Genomic DNA, 24,767 nt, shown 5'->3' on the forward strand with positions numbered 1-24,767 from the left:
CTTTATGAGTAAACTTTTCAGAATACATGAAGTAAGTGTAGCCTGACGTTCCAGAGAACTCACCCTGGCTGGTAATAATCACCACTATTTTCTTAGGAGTTCTCAGATAACTTGCTTAAATAATCCATTCCAGAATTGTACCAGATACTGATGCCAAACCTAGTGAGCAGTTCTTCAAACTCCTACTTTGGGGTGGAAGTGGAGCTCCTTCTTGGAAATGGATATACTAATCCACCTACTGTTCAGTGCCCCAACTTCCTAGTTCTGTGAAAAGCCTATATACGTTGTGGCCTTCTTTATAGTCTACTACTTCCACTGTCTCAAAGCTGGGGCAAATTTAGAAAGCTTTCCCCCACCAGAGGAAGAAATGTAACTGCAATTCTTAGATGTAGTGCCTGCTTGTCACAGCAGACTGTGACTGATTTGGTCTTATTCTGGGAATGATTAGACTGATTTGGTCTTATTCTGGGAATGAGGTCAGGGATGGCCAGCTCCTTGCTTTGGTCATCAACCCATCTGCGGTCCACTCCTTTGGGCTGAACTGAGCCAGCAGGCAGTCTAGGGACTGGGGAGCAAGGTGTGAAGAGACAAACCCTGACAGTCTCCTGACAAAGCAGAGTATGAGTAAGTTTACTCTTCATTACTCTCAGAGATGTTCATGATGTATGAAAGTGTGCAAAGGTCCAAACTGGACTGCAAAAAGAGCAGGAGTGTGTGGGATTACATTGTTCCTCAGGTTCCTTTATGTCTTTAAAACCAAGAACATAAGGGAAAGAAAAGCCAAACACTTACCAAATGCTAAGTTGTGTTCTATGGTTCTAAAGTCAGAATACATTCTTGTCAATTGAGAAAGTGTAAAAATTAACTACTTCTCATAACAAGCTTTGATAGAAAATCAGCACTTTTTAAAAAGACAATTCCCTTCTGTGTGGGATGAGAGAAAAATTGATGCTTTTATTTTAACATAACGCTTACTGGAAAACAATGAACTAAAGACAAAATTGTAGCCTTTATCATAGGTTTCCTGGATGCCCATAATAGCTGAGCTAAGTCTCTGATGCTTTAATTGCCCAAGAATATGAGAACTCGGCCATATCACACTTATTTAGCAGCTGAATTCGCTTGGGAAGAGAAAAATTTCTATAATTTTAAAACCAACATTTAGTTTGAAAACATATTGTGACTTCATTATACTATGTAAATTAATGAATTACATGATTAACACCCCTTGACCACTAAAATTTATGTCCATTTCAATCTAATTTAACTAATATATTAGGCCAAACATCTTAAGTATTTATAAAATATTTTAACTTTTAAAAAATACCCAAGATACATCATGAAGACATCTATAATAGGCAAATTCTTAGAGACAGCAAGTAGATGAGAGGTTACCAGGGGCTGTTTTGGGTCATGAAAAAGTTCTGGAAATACATAGTGGTGATGGTTGCACAGCATTGTGAATATAATTCATGTCATGAAATTGCACACTTGCAAATGGTCAAATGAAATATTATACATATTTTATACAATAAAATAAAAATAATCATCTAAGATTTCCAAATAAGAATGATTCAGAAACTAAAATATCCACTCTCAGCATTATTATACTGTATTTTCTGTATTATACTGAATTTAGAAATTCTGGCCTCTGACATATGACCTAAAATAAGTACTAGAAAGTTAAGATCAACTTAACAATGTTTGTGATAATATAATTATTTATAGAAACACACTTAATTCTCTCAAAAACAATAGAGCCAGTAAGAGAATTAAGTTCACCAGTAAATAAATATATAAAATAATATGTTTTTAAGTATACATATCAAGAATTTTTAGAATGCTTATTGGGACAAAATGGCTTTAGACAAGTAGTATCAAAGTATAAAATTTCTTTAAGTAAACCTAACCAATTATGCAGAATCTAAATGAAAAATAATAGCTTTCCTGAGGAGCTTAAAGATGACAAGGAAAATTGAAGAGATACAGGTTTCTAATGGAAGGATTCCATACTAAAGATGTAAATTTCCCCCCAAGTAGTCTCTAAATTTACTGAAATTTTTATCAGTCTCAAGCATATATTTTAAGCGTCCAAATTATTTTAAAGTTTGTCTCAAGATATAAGTGGTTAAGAATAATCAAGAAAATACTGAGAAAGCATGAAGAGAGAGCTCTATATTCCACAAAGTTAAAATATACAAAGTCATGATCATGAAGAATAATATTTTAGGTAAATATACTGAATATTTTTTAAGCAGTATAAAAAATATGCTTTTTTATGGAATAAAATCCTCTATGTGTGTATGTGTGTCTACAGAAAAGATAGTCTCTGCTTTAGCGGCTGAGTATATAAATTTCTGTTTACATTCTATTCTACAAAAAGAGATCATAGCTTTATAACCTACGTTTTTCCTCACCTGTATCTTATAAACATTTTTCTACTTAAAAAAATATATTTTTCTATTAAGTGACTTTGGTAGCTTTGGAATTTTCCATTACATAGGTATACCTGATTTTACTTAATCCATTGTTTTTGGAACATTTAGATTGTTTCTAATTATAAATAATATTATCGATCACATCCTTCCCTATCACTTTCTGAACAGGTGCATACTTCCTTAGACTAAATGCCTAGAAGTGAAATTGATGGGTCAAATACTATACACATACAGTGGTGTCCCCACCCGCCGCCCCCACACTTTCATCCATGGTTTTGCTTTCCATGGTTCTGTCTCCCATGGTCAACTGCAGTTCAGAAGCAGATGATACTCCTCCAGGCATATGTCAGAAGGTCAGTAGAAGCCTAATGTTATGTCACAATTCCTGCACCAGTCCTCGCACTTTATCTCATCACATAGACATTTTGTTCTCTCTCATCACAACAAGAAGGCTGAGTGTAGCACAGTAAGATGTGTCGAGGAGAGACCACATGCACGTAACTTTTACTGTAACACTATACTGTTATAATTGCTCTATCAGTTGTAATTGCTAATTTCTTATTACACCTAACATAAATTAAACGTTATGATAAGAATGTATGTATAGAAAAAAAAAACAAGGCATATGTTGGGGTTTGGTACTGATATGATAAGAATTTACTGGTCTTGGAACATATCCCCCATGGATAAGGAGGGGACTACTATATTACTATAGAAAGATTGTGATGGTTTATAATATGGCATCTGTGAGAGTGCCTCTCTTCCCAAACCTGTGTCCACACTGAGTATTAAATTTTCAAAAACTTTTTGTTAAATGACATTCAAAGTTATAAAGTAGTGTTATTTTGATTACTAATGAAGCTGAACATTCTGGAATGTAAATTATTTGTTTTATTAATTTGTGCATTATATATTCCTATTCCTTGCCCATTTTTAATTAGCAAATTCAATCTTTCATTGGTTTGTGATAGCAGTTTGTTTATCAAGGATATTAACATTTACAGCATATGTCAAAAATATTTTTTAGACTTTATTGTTTGCTTTTGTATTTTGTTTGGTGTTTCCAGTTTTAAAAGAAGTAGAAATATTTCCATTTTCCTGATTTCCAAGTAGTGAATCATATCTGATAGTAGAAAATGTTCACACTTTGCAAAAATTAAAGCAACAATGGTTTTTGTGCTTGAGAAAAATCATACATGTAACTTATAACCATCGAAGATGAGTAAGTTTTACCACTGTGACTTTAAATTATTTTTTCCTTATTCTCCAGCAATTTCTATATATCTGGAAGCTCTGTCTTGTTGATTATACTTGAAAGAAGTAAGCAGCACAATAGAAATCCAATTTTTCTGAATAGAAAGGTCCCACTGGCTGATTTATAATGTCAGTAGATATCTCATGTTAGACCCTTCTCAAAATCTTAAATCTTGAGTTCAAAGTCCTCACTTATGTCTTGACAATAGCTTTCAGGCCCATCAAGACAATAATAAACACATTCCTGCTCTTTTAAGCTACAGAATCATATTCTTTATATCTGTTAACATACTTTTTCAAGGGAAAAGAACCTTTTTTCAAAAAAAAAAAAAAACAAACCTCCCTTTTTTATTTAATTCCATTGGGATGGTGAGAACAAAAAGACTTCCACCTTAATGGTATATCTTAATTCCTCAAGAATGAGGAAAAAAAAGAGAGGAACTGAAGTGGAAAGGGGCAATATAAAAAAATCCCTCCTGGATGAAGTTAAGGGGCTTTTAGAGTGCATAACCTGGCTTTATTTCACAGAGACTGTAGAGGTTTTTGAGCTATTCCTTGGTCATTTAGGAGGACTCAGAGTTCCATTTTCGATGCCGTTCAGAAGAATGGTTCACACATTTACTTGTCAGTCATTGTCAATCCAATAGCATTTATCCCAAACATGTTAATTCAATCAAGGTTGCAGTGAAATGAAGTAATTATTTCCTGATGGCTGTTATTACCATCCATGGCGAGAGAGATTATTAGTTTATTTCCAAGTAAACATCATCTCTACAGACAGGCATAAACCCAATCAACAAAAGTTTGATGTCATTATTACTCATTGATAGAAAAAATTTACCTCTAAATCAATATATTCTGTGTGGCATACTCTAACATTGGTAGTAAATGAGCATACTCTAGGCTGTTTTATTGCAAACTTTGGTATGCATATTCTAAAAGAAGAAAACTGAAAAAACCAGTATTCTGTAGCCACTTTGGCTATGAAAATCTTTCCTGCCATTGTCACGTGGGCTCCACAGAATGATACAACTATTTCGAAGACTGTTTCTGTGCTATCTGGAGTTTCGTTCCCACATTGCTAAGTAAAACTTTCTCCCCAGGAGCTGCAGTCAACCTTGTAGAAGGAAGACTCTTACCTAAGAGGAGACAGCCTCCAGCATGCTGTTCCCTCTTCTGGAATACTCTTCATCTAAGGAAGAGCTACTCATCCCTTGAGTCTGTCCTGTGTCTAGGAGCCTTCTTTACTCTCTCCGCTGGGCTGGGTGACCCTTTTGGTTTGCTCTTTAACTACCCTATCAGTCTTATGAATATTCATCAAACTTGTAGTATTTGTTCACTATCTTCTTCCGGACTATATGGTGAGCCCCAAGGGGATGAGTGCCGTATCTGTCTTCTTCACTCTCCTACTCCAGTTCCTAAAAGAGTGACTGGCACATACACATTCTCAGCAAATATTTGATGAGCGAGGATTAAGTAAATGAATACATGTAAAGTGCTTCGCTTCATTTCTGGAATATGAGGGTACTCCACATACATGGGTACTCGTGCATGAGCTGTAGTTCTGAGCCCTAAACATGTTTAGCTTCATTGGTAGAGTTTTTGAAAGAATATCTCTGCCCATAGTCCTCACAGCAACATTTCTGCGGGCTCCCAAGTTCTCTTTTGTTAAACTGAGCTGGGTCAGGAGGCGGGGTCAGTACCTGGTCACCTGAAAAAAACGAAACGAGTTTTACACTGGATCAAACGAGGAAAAGAGCCCCCACTACGGTCTGTGAGATGCTACACCTGCCCATTGCCCTTCCCACCTTCCCGTGGTATTCTGACACTTGGCTTTTGGATGACTTACTACTACAACTCTACGGCTAACTTACAGCCTTCCATTTCTAGTTGTTTTCAGAGTCTGGTCCTGCCTGCAGTGTGTCTAAATGCTGTGGTAATGAGCCATCGTACAAGCGAGTCCCATAGTTGTATTCAGATTGGTTCCCTGAGGTAAAGCAGAGCCATCTCCACTCATCGCGTTTGTGTTTATAGACGGTCCTCAACTTAAAATGGTCTCATGTAAGATCTTTCAACTTTAAGATGGTGTGAAAGCCATATGCATTCAATAGAAACTGAACTTTGAATTTTGATTTTTGATCTCTTTCTGGGCCAGCAATATGTGGTAGAATATTCTCTCATGGTGCTGGGGTTGGCAATGAGCTGCAATTTCCAGTCAGCCATGCAAGGACAAACAACCGAGACGCTCACGATTCTGTACCCATACAACCATTCTGGTTTTCACTTTCAGTGGAGTATGCAATAAATACACGAGATATTCAACAATTTTGACCGGAGCCTGGGAATTTGGTCGAATCATTACTAATAAGGGGAATTAGGAAAAATATAAAGTTTATGGAGGAAACCTATCTTTGGAACACACTGAATTTGAGGCGCTGGAAGATCCCAGCTATTGAAAATGTGAGCTAGAGTTCAAGAATAATGTCAGGACTGCATCACATATATTGGCCAGGGTGCCATCCCTTTTGGTGGCCTGGCTCCCTCTGTCTTTCCATAAATGACACATAGTTTAATCCCAGCCAGTCTTTTCTTTAGAAGATGGAACATCTTACAAATAAGAGCCTTTGACTTTCTCTTAGAATAGTCTGGGGACATCACAGTTTGTCACCACCTCTGACATTCTATGATAGGTGCTTTCTATAGCCCTTCTGTTTAAATGTTGGAACTTTTAGTCATTTTAGAAGGCAAATAATACATTCTCATGATTGGGGAAACTGAGACCGCGTAGGGGAGTGAGCCGGTTCATACAGCTCATTACTGGAGTCCTGGTCCCTAGTCCTCTGCTTCCCCTGCTGGGACCAATGGTACCGTTCAGACCCAGCAAGCGAGGGGACAGCCAGGTAACTTACTGCTTCCCATGCTGCCTCCGCAGTGTAGCTTGTTCCGGTGCATTCAGAATTATTCTTTAAAACCACTTTGGGTCTCTTACTGTTGATTCCTTCTAAAGTCCTGAGCTTTAAAAATGTTGCTTTTCTTTCCTGCTTTCTTGAGAGTCTAAATATAGTCACTTTATGTTCACTTCTACCAGGAACTTCGTTGGTGTTTGTTACAGCCTGCAGTTTCTACGCACACACACCACACCCAGTTCTCCCTTCCCAAATAAATGTTTGTTTCCTGGCAATGGTTTTAAGGATCACATAAGTTGTTAACTGGAAAGGATTGTTGCACAGAAATTTGTCTTTATGTCGGCCTTCATGGGGTCCTCTCACCCCAGTGACACTAACGGATCTTGTCCATCACCAGCGTCTTCTGTGAAGGATGATGAGAAGCTTTCTTAGGGTTGGTGAGGGAATGGGCATAAGCTGGAAGAACAAATAATGCACAAACAAGGTCTTGCTTATAACATTAAATGCTACAGTGCATCATTCAAAACTATTATAATAAAGGTTCATCCAAGTAACCGAGTACAGTTCAATTAAATGGCCTACAAGTTGGCTTTGCCTTACTATTGTAGAAATTAATGCTTTTTATTTTCGGTTTGTTCCTTGTTCTACCTTGAAGATGCCTTGAACCTTCGAAATCGACAGGTTATCTGCGTCACCCTTAAAGTCCTCCAGCATCTGGTGGTGTCAGCTGAGATGGTGGGTGAAGCTTTGGTGCCCTATTACCGGCAAATCCTCCCCATCCTGAACATCTTTAAGAATATGAATGGTGAGTGATCCCAGGAGTCAAATGTCTTTTAAGCCCTAAGAAAAGGGAATGGTTTGAAGTGCAGTTAATTCGCAACACATTTAGGATCTATTATTGCTTATAAACCAAGATCCATTTGGAGATCTAAATAGTGTAACTCCCACCCTTCCCTGCTACTCCTCAGAGAAACAGTAAAATTAACAATTTCATTTATTACTCCTCACACGTACAGCTTACTTCCTCAGTACAGAAGCATTGAAGCAGTTCTGTAATCTCCCAGTAATTAAACTGTAAAGTTTTTGTTAACAGTCTTTTGAATACATTAGTAGGTTTTGAGTTTGTCCTTTCTCTTGGTAGTAATTCTACCTTTAGAGACTGTTAAAATTTTGTTAATTGGTTTAAGATGAATTTTTAAGGAGAAAAATAGATAATTTGTAGGTATTTGGTTGATGGTGAGTGCCGATTATAAATACATATCTGTGATGATGCGTTTATTTGTTTTAATTATTCTCTAAGCTTTGGAAGCACTAGTGAGCTCAGCTGAATCTGCTTTGCCCTAACAAAGGTACTAGCAAGTTGTGGTGATCTCTGGTGGGCAGTGGATGTATATTTGTTTATTGGGAGTGTGATTTTTCCTTTTATTCCTCTTGAAAAGATATGATTCTAATTTTCTTTTATGTTGCTAACTTTGAATTTCCATGCTTCTCATATGCACAGTGTAAGTCAACATTTGAAGTTAATTCCCGACAGTCCTGTAAATAAGTTATCAGTTCAGTGGGACACTGCTTGAATTTTGTGTGTGTGTGACATGATCTGCTCATGTACATACAAGAAAAAAAAGGAAACAAAAGACCTGAGTGTTCCTGCCACACAACTCCTTTGTTTGGAATCACTATTTTTTAATTCAGAAATTGCTCTTAAAAGTCTGGTTAATTAAGCAGACTGTTCAGGAAATCATGGAATCCTCAAAAAGTCTTTATCTGTCTTTCAACAGCAGGACCTACTTATATACTTAACATTAAATGTATTTAGTAGAAAGGAATTCACCTGGAGTTATGGAAGCTTAGGAATGCTCATAATAGAGTGAGTTAATATCCATCCAAAATACTTGAATGGCAGAAGACTTAATGTGGACATTGAGACAAGTTTCAGGAAACTCAAAACTGGGCCTTATTAAGTGAATCTCCTATGATCTAATAAACTGACAGATTTAGTAACAGCATTTCTACTTTATGGAAAATACTTGTTCAAGAATTTTTATATTCAGACTTCCTATTTTTACTGTATAGCAGCATCAAATATCCATGGGGCTATAGAATGACTCTACATGTGCACATTGTTCAGATATGGCTCATTAAAGAAGCCCTAAGTTCGCTCATTCTGTCTAGACTCCAGTTAACTGGAAAGAGACAGAGATGGCAGAGAGGAAGATGATAGAAATCGAGAGATGACAGAGGCAGTTACTTAAAAAATGGAAGAATTAAGGAGGAGCCACCCCCAGAAAGTCTCAGTTGTAGCTAACATTTTTCAAGTGTGTGATTAGCAAGGGTCTCCTCAATAATCCTCATGGAAACCTGTGGTAAATGTACCATTGCCATGCCTGTCTTTTCACCATAAAAGCTGTCTTTCTGGAATTCTTCTCACATGTAAACCTGTGCTTCTGTGCTTGACCGTCATGAACCATGAGCTCTAGCACACGTCTCCCCTCCCTCCCTTGAGTAAGAGCAGTGGCTCCTACCACCCTGGGCTTATGCTTTCAGTGTCCCACGGTAGAATCTCCAGCTTAAATCTAAGCAATTTTGGGGGCGCCTGGGTGGCTCAGTGGGTTAAGCCGCTGCCTTCGGCTCAGGTCATGATCCCAGGTTCTGGGTTCGAGCCCCACATCGGGCTTTCTGCTCAGCGGGAGGCCTGCTTCCTCCTCTCTCTCTCTGCCTGCCTATCTGTCTACTTGTGATTTCTCTCTGTCAAATAAATAAATAAAATCTTAAAAAAAAAAAAAAAAAAAAAAAAAAAAAAAAAATCTAAGCAATTTTGTATTATATAAAAGAAGAAAAACAGTGATGTTCAAAAGACAATTAGAATCTCCCTCATCCTCAAGGAAACCTGCAAAGAAGAGTAAGTTTAGCCACCACAGAGAGATAAATAACTAGATCGTTCAACAAAAGCAGTTGGTTTCTACATCTTTCACATACTTTTGATTTAATTCTTTAACTCACAGATGTTCACATGCTTAACGAAAGAAGTAATTGGCTCTAGGACTATATCCCTATTTAGATTTTATCAATGTGGGAATTTATAGTTTATACCCTAGACTTAATTGGTCCCAAACAAGGTTAATTATTTTGGAACATTTCAAAATGCATGCACTAGGAATTCTACATTCAACTATTTTCTGCATAATATCTTTCTGACATTTGAGGGGGAAAAGTATTAGCTTCAGCTTCATTTTCTACTTATCTTAGAAACCTGTCAGTACAATGCCAGAATGCAGTAAGCTGGATTTCCAGAGGGTCATATTACAAAATTGGAGCATTCTAGCCATAAAACTTAAAACTATTCTTCAAAGTGGCTATGTTGCCATAGGTCCAGTTCTACCAAAAGAAGCATATAACACAGGATTTTCAATTATAATAGTACTTTTGCTATAGAAATAATTTAACTTTAGTAGCAGCTTAATAAATCCTATTTTATAATTATAGGTACTTATATTTGCAGACCATATATACTTATTTTATCTGAACACATGTCTTTAGAATAGTCATATTTATAAAGAAAATTATATTAGAAATTTATAGCATGTAACATTCGAAAAAATTCATCCTTAATTTCAACGTATTTAAAAGAATTCCACACATTTCTATGTTTCCCCTACTTAACTTTCACATAAGTCAAGGTCCTGTTAAATTCAGATTAAAACGTTTCTTTCAATTCCTACCAGAAAATATTTGTTTAGAATGAGACCAGAGATAAATGCCAGAAAGAAAGAATGAATGAGAGACTAGTCCTTCAAATGTAATGACCTTGTCCTCTGTCAGTGTTCCCTCCAAGTGCAAGCCTGCTCCTTTCCTGAAATTTCTGTCCTATTTTAATGTCAAATGGACTTTGTGGGAAACGAGCAGTGGGGCTGAAGAGATAAGAGCTGGACAAACAGTGAAGCAGGCTCAGACTCCAAGGCGCCCTGGACTTCGAGTCTTCTTGGGAGACCAAAGGGAGCCAAAGAGGGGCAGGCAGCAGCCGGAAGTGGGTAGCAGCACTGATGGATGGCCTAATCTATACTTCTATAGGTATTCAAACTTACAGCAAGCCCCACAAGATAATTCCTGTCCTGAGAGTTAAGAGTGGCTTTGCGTTTCTCTTTATGCATATTTTTTTTACAGGGTTTAATTAGGCTACATTTTAAAAGTTATAAAAACAACAAGTCTAAAAAGAAAGCTGTGACTTGGAGGGGGTAACATCTAGAGTCAGAAGATGCAAGTCTTGTAGCTTCTCTGACTTTACATTGGTTTTAAATTTTTCTAAATCATCTATACAACATATAAGAGCATCTTTTTTTGTAGGGTTGATGTGACAGTTGAAGATAATGTGTCCATAGGTTCTTTGTGTACATTCTGGTTGGCCAGGTGCTCAGTGAGATGGCCATCACTATCATACGACATGATATACATGTACCATATTATAGACATATGATACTATGATGTTCTATACAGATATTGCAATGCTATATAAATTATTATATCACAACATGAGTAGATGATTGAATGTGTTGGGCCCCCTGTTGGGTAACTCTTCTGCTTGGGCCTTCTGTGAGCCTGTGAGTACAGTATAGATTCCTGGTTTTCCAATGGGGGTGATCCCAAGGGGTTCATCTTGCCTCTGATTGCCAAATGCCAGGTGGGTGACCGAATAAGTTTAGGACTCTGGGATTCATTCAAGGATAACAGGTTTTCAAGTCCATCTCTTCCTGGCATAACCTTTAAGCTGGAACGTGTAAGATGTTTTAGAGAAAGTCATATTTTAAAAAGAGAAGCCTGAGTGTGACCAAAAAGGGACACCTGGATCACTATCCTCTTTGGAAGATCCAAAGTACTATGTAAGTTTGAGCTTGTTTTCCTTAATTCTAAACAATGAGTTTTGGATATCTAAACCACTTTGTCTTTCCAGTCCCTGCTTTGAGCTGAAAGAGAAGGAAGTAGCAGCAATTTCTTCTTTCCTATATACTTTCACAAATGTTATTAAAGGTTACAGAAAATTAAGACAATAGGAATGTTCAATTTATAGCTTCCAGAGATGAAACTACAAAATTAATGGGGCAGTGTATTGCATTTGAGAGGCATGAAACAATAAATGGCATTAAAACATTTATAGCTAAAATATGGGGCTCTGCCAGCAGATTAGAGCTCTCCAATCACCCTGCTTTCTGGAGGCAATCCTAATTTTGGTTCCTTTGTTTCCAGCAGCACCCGTAGTCCTAAAACAGCTCAGAGACTCCATGCATCAGTGATTCTAATAGCACCATAAGTTTATGTCATGGAACATGTGAAAATAGAGTAATGAAATAACATTTGTTTATGTGGATGTGAAAATCAAACATGGCCCCTTTGTGTGTAGGTTTTCCTAGGATAGTTCTAGGATGTATGCCACTAGAGATTAATAAAAGTCGATGAAGAAAGGATTTAAAAACTGCAATTCAAGTTCAGACACATTAAAACATATAGATATGAGAATGCATTAAATTTGTAAAATTTCAGAGTATTTGTACCAAGTCTGACCCTGAAGTTTAAGTTGTTTGAAGAAGTTAGAAACAATTGTTTTCTGCTGGTAGTCATTTAAAACACTTCTAATGAAAACCCAAGTGTTCTCCATCAACCTGATTCAAACTCTCCCAGATGTTTCTGAGAGCCCAATGGGACCCATTCTCAATGGTCCTTTAAAATGCTGATGAACTTTTGGGAGCTGATTGTGTGACAAAAAGGTCTGTAGTTTTTTTTTTTTTTTTTTTTTTTTTTTTTTTTTTTATCTCCTAATTGACTTGTATAAAGGTTATTTCTCAGAGCTTTAAATTTAATTTTGGAATTAAGTTTTATTCCCCATGGGATTCTGTCCAATTTTGAGGATGACTTATATTTTAGAAATTTACTTCAAAGTTTCTTTGAAATCTTTAGGTTTATTAGATGTGAAGACACTTGAGTGTCTTAAGTTTACTAAGGTACATATTAGAACTACCTCCTCCATTCCTGAACGGTAGATTCAGAATGATCTTGTGTCTATCTCATCTCCTTTGAGTTCTTCTTCAGCTCAGATTTAACTGGGTGCCCTAAAGAGAATCCTAGGATCTTAAGAAAGCTGGCAGATACGCATAGGGACCCTTTGGTCTGCACCTGTCTCCAATTTACTGAACTACCCGTATCCCGTCATGAGTTCTACAAGGTCATACATTTATGTTGGGTTTTCTTTCTCTTGTGCAGACTGTGGCATGCCTAGAAGAATTAGGTGCTTTGCAAGTGTTTGGGATTCATACCCTAACCCAGTCTTCCTGCCCACTACTTGTTTATTCAGTCCTGTCCTAAATAAGTAGCTTCACTATTTCATGAGGTAACCCATTCTACTTCCAAAAGAAAGGCACGTCCTACACTAAGTTGAGACTTATGGCTAACATTCAGATTTACCTGTCTAATCTAAACCATGTAACATAAACATGTAACAGTGTCAAATCCCTTTCCCAAATAGCAGGCCTTCGAAAAATTATGTAAGACTTTCCTTCCCTCTCAATCTTAATTTCTCCAAGATTAAGGTCTCTTCTTCCAAGTGTTCTTTATAAGCACAGCTTCCAAAACCTCAGAGGGTGGGGAGGGAGGACCCACAAATCTGCAAACACTGATGATTCTGCAGTAGTCTGAGAACAGCCCCAGGACACAGAGTATCCTGAGAAAAGTCTGCCCTCGATGAGGCACCCCACATGTGGCCACCCTGTAAAATGTCTGTACTATTGGGAAATCTACAAATGCTCACTGAGTCAATTTTCTCTTCACTCAGACTCCTTCATCCAAGTTTTTCAAACCCATTCACTTGTAAGAGAAAAAGTCCGTATAGGTGGGGGGCACATATTAGAAATTGCCTCAGAACCTGTCCTGTTTCTTCTCTGTAGACCACTCTGGTTGCATCTGCCAAGAGCGAAAAATTATTCTCCAAGTTGTGTCTCTGTATCCAGAAACACATAAACAGGCAGGGTGATGATCCAACGAAACCAGAATCCAGTTCTGAAGGCTGTATATTAGTTTCTTAGGGCTACTGTAAGACATTTCCAAAAACTGGGAGCCTTCAACAACAGAAAGTAATTGTCTCATGGTTCTGGTGTCAGAAGGGCCACGCTCGCCAAGTCTGTAGGGATGAACCAACGCCATGCCTGTCTTCTTGCTCCTGGGGCACCTGGCAGTCCTTGGGCTGACTTGGAGGTGCACCACTCCAATGAGTGCCTCCATCCGCATGTGACACTCCTCGCTGTGTGTCTCTGTGTCTCGTCTCTTCAGAAGGGCACACCAGTCCTTGTAAGGATTGGGTGAAGGGCCCAGCCTACCCCAGGATGACGACCTTTCAACAAATCACATCACAAGGACCCTATTTTCAAGTAAGGTCAAATATAGAGGTTCCAGAAAGGACAGTGTTCAACCCAGGATAGCCTTGGCTAACTCTCGCCCAGGGTACGTGGAGATAAAATCCCGTCCTTGATAAGCAAAGCTAGAGGTTTTGTGTGCCTTTCGCTCTCACTGTAATAACTGAAAGCAGACTCCCGCTTTCCACAACAGCGAGTTCTCCTTTTCCGTTCAGCAGGATGGGCTTGTTGGATTAAGACAGGAAAGGGATCTAAGTGAGCATGAGCAGAGGAGATGGCAAGGACCTGATTTCATTTCCTTTCAGTGATGCTGCAAACTAAGCAAAGAGGGGAAGCAAATGCTTCCTCAGCTTGGGGTAGTGCCCTGGCTGCACCAGAATCCTCCAAGGGCACCACTGCCTCCAGGCTTCCAGAGGGCCCCAGAGCCTGACTCCGGGTAGGGGACTAACTCACCTGCACCAGTCCAACCAGCTGGGCAAGGTTGCTAGGCCACTGTGTGCTTGAACGGTGTTTGGACCAGTAAGTTGGGGTTCACCTCGTGGACAAGGACAGGTAGAACAATAGGGGGGAAACCAGAAATGGGATAGTCTGTAAGAGCAAAGGCTCTGCCAGCTGGTTTCCTGGGTTTGAACCCTGACTTGAGTTAACTAGCTGTGTGACCTTTGATGGGTTATGTAACTCTTCTGTGCCTCCATTGCCTTAATTAAGAAAGGAGTTTGTTTGGAGGCCTAGAGAGAGCTGGCTGACCTGCAGAGGGCTGCCAGGGGATCACTCGGGAGGGCTGTCAGAACGTGGGTGAAGCTGCTTTGCAAATCGGCAGGCAGTAGGTAAAGATCACATCTGTTGCCTGACTCAGGGGTTGTGGGGAAAGCTGTGGTTTCCGGTCCTTCCAAGAAAACTAAGTGAAATCAATTGGAATTCGTATGGCAGTTTGGTAAGGTGATCAGATACAATATAAATTTTCAAGAATTGATGTCTTTTTTATATGTTGGCCGTCAGAAACACTGCGAAATTTGTCTCCCAATGGCAGAAGTATCCCACCAGAGGGAAACTTCCGCGGTTCCACTCCTCTTGCCCTGTGAGCTAGTTTTAGCTCCTTCTCTGGATTCCTTTCATTTCAGGAGAGAGTTGAAATATTTATCTAATCAAAAGGCTGAAACTAGAGGTTTTCCAAAACCTGCACACCCTAATGGACTATTGAAATCCCAACCTTTTTCTGAGACAGACACTGCTTTCAGTTTGTAAGTGGCTTTTCTATTTGGAGTTTCTTTGTGTGAATCTTTCTGAAACTCAGTGTCCGAGTGTAACTTTGCCTCCATGGGTCAGATGGTCAGAACACCAAATTATAGCTGGCCCAGGGGCATCACTAGAGTCCCAGATTAACGGCAGACGTGGTGTTCTCTGGAACAATATTGTCTAGAACAGGCTGCACAGGTAAACCCCATACATCATCTCTAAACTGCTGCAGTAGGGCTGCTGTTTCATGGAAAGACAGGCTTGAGATGGGTGCTGGCCCTCTGTGCCCCACTGCCTGCTTGTCGGAATGGACCATGTGTCCTACCCAAGATCTCAACCTTGAGTGACCATCCTAATTCCAGTCGAGGGACTCACAGGAGATAGCCCTTGTTTTTTCTCCAGAAGTGGATTCAAACATTGCATCCTCTGGAACCTTCTCTGATCTTGCTGTGACCAGCAGAGGGAATTGGTCTCTCTCCCCTAGGGCTTGCTACTGTCTCTCCTGCTGTGTAGATTCTGTTATCTACCCTTGTCCATCTCATCAACTAGCCTGGCTGGGAGGTCCCAGAGGCAGGGAGAGGTAGGGACAACTGGCCATTTGCTCAACCTGTCTGCCAAACCATGTGTGAAATTTGTTTTTTTTTTCCCCCTTACACTCACTCTGAGGTACTCCAAAATGGATCAACACACAGAACGATTTGATTCCAGCTGGCTCCCAATCCATGGCCAGTATATCTCCACCACTAGCTGGAAACGCACTTTTCTGAATAGGAGATTTCCATGGATTCCACGGATTCAGCTAAGGCCTTTAAGATATGCCTAGAGAAATCTGTATAATATGCTTTAATGTATTTAAAAGCTCAAGATGGGCCCCAAATGAGCAAGCATGCAAATATTCGCCCAAGAGAAAACAGTGTTCTCTTCTATTTTTGCAACAGAAAGTTTTACTTAATCTGGGCAAGAAAGCACATGGTGATTTCAAAAGCTTTAATTTAAAGAGGCTTCTATATTCTGCCAGATCATAATTTGTACTTTTTAAGTCACCTAAAATATCAACTATGGATTTGTAGATAATTAAGTTCTCGTTCTCATCTTCCTTTATATGCAAATCTTTCAGGAGCACCAACAAATGACTTTTTAGAGGTCTCTATGTGGACATTGCAGAGGAAATAAGCATGTCACCAGTGTAAGTGTTATGTTGAATAGTCACTATTCATGACATAATTAAAAGGCAAGTTTTAAAGGGAATTGGAGACAAAAAAATAAGCTTTATGCAATGGGGGAGTCTTTCCCTGACTACATAAAACTTAATAGGGGCCTTAAATGTTCTGCTCACTCAGAGGATCAAAGGCACTTGGAGTCACACAACTCCAGTACTTAGAATCACTTCATGAACAGATTGACCAAAACTCTGAACTTGACTTGTCCTCAGATACTCTGCCTCCCATGCTACCCGCCCCCCAGCACAGATCTGTTCTGTGCTGGAAGCTTGCCTCGGAACACAGGAGTGCCCTGGACCATCCCCTCCATTTCTCTGCCTTATGTCTTGTCCTCCCCCTAAAACTTCGTCTACTGAGGTCGTATCCCTTAGGTTGTCAGGGTGGGACACGCTGATGATGACAAGAGGGGCAGTCCTCGCAGCTGATACTATCCTAAACTAGCATGACACTTACTTCTTGGGCCTGGAGGCTGTAAGGCTGATTGTCTCCTGGGAAACATGGCTGACAGATCTTCATGATCCTTGCCATGGGCAGTCACTCTCTATCCTGGAGATTCTCCTTCTTCCTGGCCCTGAGCCTTCTTCCTCCCTCAGTGAGGGTGAGTCTCCTACACTCACCTCAGATTCTTGTGCCCACAATTCCTCTGTTCTTCTAGGAAGCCCTGTTCCACAGGGTGGAAATGACCCCCAGCAGCCCTCCCTCTCGTGGGAAAACTATACTTGCCCATCCTGAGTGCTGAAAACTCTGGGAGTGCAAGCCCAGGCCCTCAGTCCTGCTGGCCGGGCTCCACTGGATTCTCAGCTATGAGGAAGCCCCGGGACTTTGTTTTGTCCCACTGTTGGGCTCCCCAGATGGTTCTACCAGTCAGGTGAGACTGGAAGTAGAGCACAGAGGTAGCACCCTTCAAAGAAATCTCCTCCTTGTCTTCTCACCACATATGGGCTCTCTTCAGAAGCCTTCCTCTGTCCATCTGGGAAGCTGGTCCCCTGAAACTCACACAGGTGTGCTGCTGACCGAGTGGCTCTGTGGGTCACGTGAGTCACAGAGCCCTATTTCAGCTCCCTGTCACACCGGTTTTGGCTTACTTGAGCCAAACACAAAACTGTTGGAGGACTTTTCCACTTATGGTGAAATCAGCTTTCTGTTCTTATTGTCTTCCTCAAAAATCTATTATTTTTCACATTGACAGGGTGGAATGTATGTAACTCAGCATAAGCTTAGCCATCAATGAAGAAGGATTGAAAAATATAATGGACATATTTCCTTAGAAAAACTGCAAATAGTATTGATATTTCTTTGCTTGCCTGCTTTCTGTATTATATTTTCATGTACATCCTGAATTAATGTTCCAAGTAAGAAAGAAGCAATGGCGGCAATGTTGTTATGACTAAGTTCTATTCAGATCCTTCCAAGATCAGTTTGCGTTTCCCCCCTTTAAATACAGTACTTGCAACTGAGCTTTCTGTGAGCCTATTTCTATCCATTTTGAGATGGCAGTGAACAGAAAGTGACCCTCGATTCAGTGACTTTGAGAGTCCGCATACCTGCTACAACCCCGCTTCTGCTTCCCCCAAACAAACCCTGCATTTATCTTAAAAACTAAAATCTAAAACTAACTAAACTAAAAAGCTAATATTTTAAGCTTTGTTTTTACCTTTAGATAAGTTGGATATTACAACATATATATATATATATATATATATATATATATATATATATTATACACATAGAGGGTTTCGAGGAATTTGTAGTTCTTCTAACAGAAATCAATGAGTACGATACACATTTGTATGTGGATATGTTTATTATAAATAAGGTAAACAACCACCTGATCAGATGGCTGGGATGTAGGTCTGTCTAGAAGCAGTGGAATATATGTTAGACTTTCAAAGTTTCTTAAAATTCTGTAATATGGAAAGATGACGCTCAAAGAGACGTACTATTTAGCTTGTGATGGCAGGTCCATCACAACCTGCCGGCATGCCCACCTGTACTTATCCACCTATCACACTTTCTGTTTATGCCTTGGAGTACTGGGCCTCCTTTCTCTCACCTTAAGGCTGGTCTCACTACCTCCAGGAAAACAAATGCACTAGGCTAGCTCAAGAAGCTGTAGAGAGCAATGTGGTTTTTACCAACTATTTGGGAAATTCCAAAGAGAAGACCACATAGTTTAGATTGATTGAATGATTGATTGATTGATTGAAGGGGGAAAAAATTACTGTGCGCTTACCATATGCCAATTTAGCAAAACCTCCTAAAAACTCCTTAGAGATGGAAAGCATGCCACATGCTGCCATTTTCCACTTCTCAAATCCACCAACGACTTCCTCACAGCCTTATCCCATGTGCCTGAATTAATACGAACCTCCATGGGAGACCTGGAGAGTAAAGGGTGTTTCCAGAACCCTGAAGAAACAAGCCAGCTTTCGGTTCCTCCCACCCCCACCATCTTCTGCACTTGTTAATACCTTGACCCTGAGGTCAGGGCATGAATCTGGAAGAATAAAATCCAGATGCAATGGTGGACTTGTTGAGACTGCTCAGATGGCAAGAGGAGGGTGCTTAGACTTAGTGCATTAGCTTAACCAATGAAACAGTGAAGACATAGAACAAAGTTTCAAATTACTGACCATTACCCTTGCCTTCTTGCAGAAGGATAGGAATGTCAGCTTCCTCATCCCCAGCCACACACTGTCCATTCCTGGGAAGGTCCTGAGAAGACCTCCTTATGTGGGCAACCTCCAAACACTATTTTTTGGGAGGAAGGTTTAGGTTTTGTTTCGTTTTTGTTTTTTGTTTTTGTTTGGTTTGGTTTTTGTTTGGTTTCTTTGTTTTGGTTTTACTGAAATATAATATATAGTATGCATAATTTAAGATCTACAACATAATGATTTGATATATATTACTAAATAATTACCACGAGAAGTTCAGATAACTGCCATCACGCACATAAGTACCTTTTTTCCCCTTGTGATGAAAACTTTTAAGATCTACTCTCTCAGCAGTTTTCAAATACACAACACAATATTGTTAATTATAGTCACCAAGTACTGTTTTCAGCTGTCTCTTAGAATTTCCATGAGCAGTTTCTGTTGAACCTTTGCTGGGAATGCCAATGTGTGTAATTTTTACAGAATCCCTGCTAATTTTTACAGTATGATATGCACACTGTGTTTACAAACCCAACCAGAGAGCATTTGAGATTATGAGTCCTGAAGCTACCAACCAACTGGGTTTGAGAGCCCCCTCAAGTACGTAAGATACGGGCCATGGAGGACAGGCCAGCATCTGGTGCCTCCTTCATCACCAGGGCAGCCCAGCAGACCCAGCCTTTCTTGAATCTACTAGGCCTATGGGACCAAATAGCAAGGAGCCAAAAGCTGGGTTCTTTTTTCAAATCTCGGTATTGTTACTAGAATGTAAAGTCCCTGAAGGCAAGGACTTTTGTTTCTTTGTCACTGCTTTATCCTTGGCTTAAGAACAGTTTCTGGCAGTTCTTGAGCTCAATAACATTTGCTGAATAGATGGGTATGGATGGATGGTATATTTGTTTTCTGTAGCTACCATAACAAACTACCTCAAATTTAACTGAAATAGCACCCATTATCTATAGATCAGAAGTCCAGTGGGTGCCATTGGGTAATATGGCCAATAAGGCCAAAATCAGGTGTCAGCCACCCTACATTCCTTACAGAGGTTCTGGAGAAATTTCTGCTTCCAAGCTCATCCCAGTGGTTGGCAGAAATCATTTCCAGGTAGTTGTAGGACTGGGGTCCTCATTTCCTGGCTGGTTATCAACAGAGGGTAGCTATCAACTTGTAGAAGACGCCCACCTTCCCTGGCTCAGGGTCCCTCCATCTTCAAAGCCAGCCATGGTCGATCAAGTCCTTCTCATGCTTCCAGTGCCTTGGACTCGCATTCTGCCACATCTCATCTGCTTTCCTTTTCTGCCATTAAGGACTCACGTGATTACATTGGGTCTACCCAGCTAGTCTTAATAATCTTTTAAGGTCAGCTAATTAGTAACCTTAATTCTGTCTACAAAGTCCCTTCACAGCAGAACCTAGACTAGTGTTTGACTGAAGAATAAGAGAACAGAAATCTTCATTTTTAAAGATTTTATTTATTTACTTGAGAGAGAGAGAGAAATAGTGAAAGAGAGCACAAGCCAGGGGGAGGAGCAGAGGGAGACGCAGACTCTCCCTGCTGAGCAGGGAGCCCATGCAGGGGATCATGACCTGAGCTCAAGGCAGACATTTAACCCGCTGAATCACCCAGGTGCCCCTCAATTGTGAGGCTTCTTAGAACAGGAATCTTGAGGGACATCTTTGGAAGAAGTCATCTAAAACTTCATGCCAAGGCCATGGCTGGGACCCTGAAGCCTATGTTCAGGAGGATACGAAATTAACCTTAAAAACTTTATGAAGGTAGAACAGCTCTACACTCCCAAGATCGACTCAGAGAAGACTGAGGATCTGTAAAACCTTGAGTCTGACAAGAGGTAGAGTTTAAAGACTTTCATTTGAGTCATTTCAGAATTGAGCCACACTATGCAATGATCCAATGATTTATACGTAAGTGAAGAACAAATCAAGAAGTTCATTTCAACATGTCTTTTAAAAGCTAACCTTTTAAAGTTAAGTGAGAAAAGAATAGCATCCCCAGTAGAGTTCAGTTAGCCTCTTGGCCAGTGGTGTTCTCTGCTCTACCACATGGCTCCTTATCACAAAGAGTATATTTCATTTCTGGAGTGATTTCACAAACATTACCCCAAATTCCCATAGGCCAGTAGTAGTAAGGACAAAGAAGTATTATTTTTGGTACTGTTATCCGTGCTTTACAAATAAAGAAGCTAAGAATTGGATCAAATGACTTGCCTAAGGCCGCATGATAAAAATAAGCCAACAGCCAAGACTTAAAAAACAGATCCTCCATTCAAACCCAAGCGACAGATACTCTGAAAATGTAAATTGCTTTGCCAGAAACAATGGTTCTAAGGCAGTTCGGACCCACAGACTTCTTTCATTTAATGTACTGAAGTAAATGGAGGTTTCATTGACCTGCTTTAATAATTATTATATGCTGTCAAATCAAAGCAGCTGTTGCTGATCTTCTCCACAAACTCAAATTCATTATAAAGCCAAAATGTTTTCTTATCATCAATTTCCATTGTGGAGTAGTGATCAATAATAACTTGAGAAAAATTCTGAACACAGAAAACTGGCAGCAAGTTCGCCTGATTAAAAGCATGAAAGAGTATTAGCTATCCCTCACCTATGGTTCTGCTCTCTTTGCCAGAAGGCGTTCAATTTTTTCTTCTAAGTGATCTCTAATCTTAGTGTGGGGCTCCAACTCACAACCCCAAAATCAAGAGTCCATGCTCTACCGACTGAGCTGGCAAGTGGCCCTTAAATCTCTTTTTTTTAAATCCAGTGTTTCCTTCTCACAATTATTGATAAAAGCAGGATACATAGTATAATCATCTTGTACACCAGGTCTTCCTAGAAAGGAAGTTACTCCCTAGAGTCTGTTTCAAAGTCTCTATTTGAAAACATCTCGCCAAATATCATCAAATATGAGATGTAATCAAGTGTTAAAGATAATCTACATTTTATGCAATCCTGAGAAAGAAAAAGTGTTGCCAGTTAAACTGACACACTATTAGCATCCTGATTAAGGAATGTAAAAAGTGTGACTTAATGAAATACTTATAGTCTCGTCCAGCTTGCAGAGTGAGGTATCAACCATCTCAAACATGGAAGATAAACTAACAGGAATGGAGCTAGCGTCATACCCTATTAACTCTCTGGGGACTTCCTCTCCATCCCCTAACCTAATCCTCACAACTGTCCTCTATGCAAACAGTAAGACCAGTTTACAGACAAGAAAATTCAACTCGGGAAATTCTACTGTTCTGCTCAAGGTCATTCAGGAGCAGAAGTGATTCACATTTAAATTGGCTTGATTCAAAATGTGTTCTTTTTTTTTTAATTTTTATTAGATTCCACTTAGTTAACATACAATGTAATACTAGTTTCAGGTGTAGAATTTAGTGAGTAATCACTTACATAACACCACTCTAGCTCATCACAGGTGCCCTCCTTAATGCCTATCACCCATCTAGCCCATCCCCCCACCCACCTCCCTCAGGCAACCCTCAGTTTGGTCTCTATAGTTAAGTCTCTTATGGTTTACCTACCTCTTTTTTTCCCTTCTCCTATATCCATCTGTTTTGTTTTTTTTTTTTCTTAAATTCCACATATAAGTGAAATCATATGGTATTTGTCTTTCCCTGACCTATTTCACTTAGCATAATACTCTCTGGCTCCATCCATGTTGTTGCAAATGGCAAGATTTCATTCTCTTTTATGGCTGAGTAATATTCCATGGTACATGCACCACATCTTCTTTACCCATCCATCAGTCGATGGACCTTCGTCTCTTTTTATAATTTGGCTATTGTTGATAATGTTGCTATAAACGCTGGGGTGCATGTATCCCTTCCAATCAGTATTTTTGTGTCATTTGGGTAAATACCTAGTAGTGTAATTGCTGGGTCATAGGGTAGTTCTATTTTTAACTTTTTGAGAAACCTCCATAACATTTTCCATAGTGGCTACACCAGTTTGCACTCCCACCAATGGTGTAAGATTTCTCCTCATCCTCTCCAGCATTTGTTATTTCCTATATTATTAATTTCAACCATTCTGACCAGTGTGAGGATCATACTTCATTGTAGTTTTGATTTGTGTTTCCCTGATGATGAGTGATGTTCAGCATCTCTTCCTATGTTTGTTAGCCATTTGTATGTCTTCTTTCAAAAAATGTCTATTCATGTCTTCACATTTTTTAACTAGATTATTTGCTTTATGGGTGTTGAGTTTTGTAAGTTCTTTATGTATTTTGGACACTAACCTTTTTTTTTGGTTCATAATAGATTCTTTTTTTTTTTTAATTAATTTTATTTTTTATAAACATATAATATATTTTTATCCCCAGGGGTACAGGTCTGTGAATCGCCAGGTTTACACACTTCACAGCACTCACCATAGCACATACCCTCCCCAGTGTCCATAATCCCACCCCCCTCCCAACCTCCCTCCCCCCATCAACCCTCAGTTTGTTTTGTGAGATTAAGAGTCACTTATGGTTTGTCTCCCTCCCAATTCCATCTTGTTTCATTTACTCTTCTCCCACCCCCTTAACCCCCCATGTTGCATCTCCTCTCCCTCATATCAGGGAGATCATATGATAGTTGTCTTTCTCCGATTGACTTATTTCGCTAAGCATGATACCCTCTAGTTCCATCCACGTTGTCGCAAATGGCAAGATTTCATTTCTTTTGATGGCTGCATAGTATTCCATTGTGTATATATACCACGTCTTCTTTATCCATTCGCCTGTTGATGGACATCTAGGTTCTTTCCATAGTTTGGCTATTGTAGACATTGCTGCTCCAAACATTCGGGTGCACGTGCCCCTTTGAATCACTACGTTTGTATCTTTAGGGTAAATACCCAGCAGTGCAATTGCTGAGTCATAGGGTAGTTCTATTTTCAACATTTTGAGGAACCTCCATGCTGTTTTCCAGAGTGGTTGCACCAGCTTGCATTCCCACCAACAGTGTAGGAGGGTTCCCCTTTCTCCGCATCCTCGCCAGCATCTGTCATTTCCTGACTTGTTAATTTTAGCCATTCTGACTGGTGTGAGGTGATATCTCATTGTGGTTTTGATTTCTATTTCCCTGATGCCGAGTGATGTGGAGCACTTTTTCATGTGGACACTAACCTTTTACCAGATATGTCATTAGCAAATATCTTCTCCCATTCCCAAGGTTGCCTTTTAATTTTCTTGAGTGTTTCCTTCTCTGTGCAGAAGGTTTTATCTTGATGATGTCCCAGTAGTTCATTTTTGCTTTTGTTTCCTTTACCTCTGGAGACGTGTCTCATAAGAAGTTGCTATGGCCAATGTCAAAGGGGTTGCTGCCTTTGTTCTCCTCTAGGATTTTGATGGTTTTCCGATCTCATAGTTAGGTCTTTCATCCATTTTGAATTTATTTTTGTATATGGTGTAAGAAAATGGTCCAGTTTCATTCTTCTGCCTGTGACTGTCCAGTTTTCCCAACACCATTTGTTGAAGAGACCATCTTTTTACTATTGGACCTTCTTTCCTGATTTGTCCCAGATTAGTTGACCATGCAGTTGTGGGTTCATTTCTGGGTTTTCTATTTTGTTCATTGATCTATGTTTCTGTTTTTGTGCCAGTACCATACTGTCTTTACCACTACAGCTTTGTAATATAACTTGAAGTTCAGAA

At 39.6% G+C, this 24,767-nt stretch overlaps 1 protein-coding gene across 6 annotated transcripts in view; it reads left to right on the top strand.

Moving 5' to 3' along the window:
* Positions 1 to 24,767, top strand: part of PACRG (parkin coregulated) — a 568,744-nt gene that overhangs the window by 323,954 nt on the left and 220,023 nt on the right. For 5 of the 6 annotated variants that reach the window (XM_047733484.1, XM_047733478.1, XM_047733479.1 and 2 more), the window contains exon 4: positions 7,254 to 7,403. The exons of the other annotated variant lie outside the window; for it this stretch is intronic. In XM_047733484.1, the coding sequence (XP_047589440.1) occupies positions 7,254 to 7,403 (150 nt within the window). The remainder of the gene's footprint in view (positions 1 to 7,253; positions 7,404 to 24,767) is intronic. 6 annotated transcript variants of the gene reach the window in all.

Source organism: Lutra lutra, chromosome 6 (assembly GCF_902655055.1).
Source record: "Lutra lutra chromosome 6, mLutLut1.2, whole genome shotgun sequence".
NCBI lineage: Eukaryota > Metazoa > Chordata > Mammalia > Carnivora > Mustelidae > Lutra > Lutra lutra.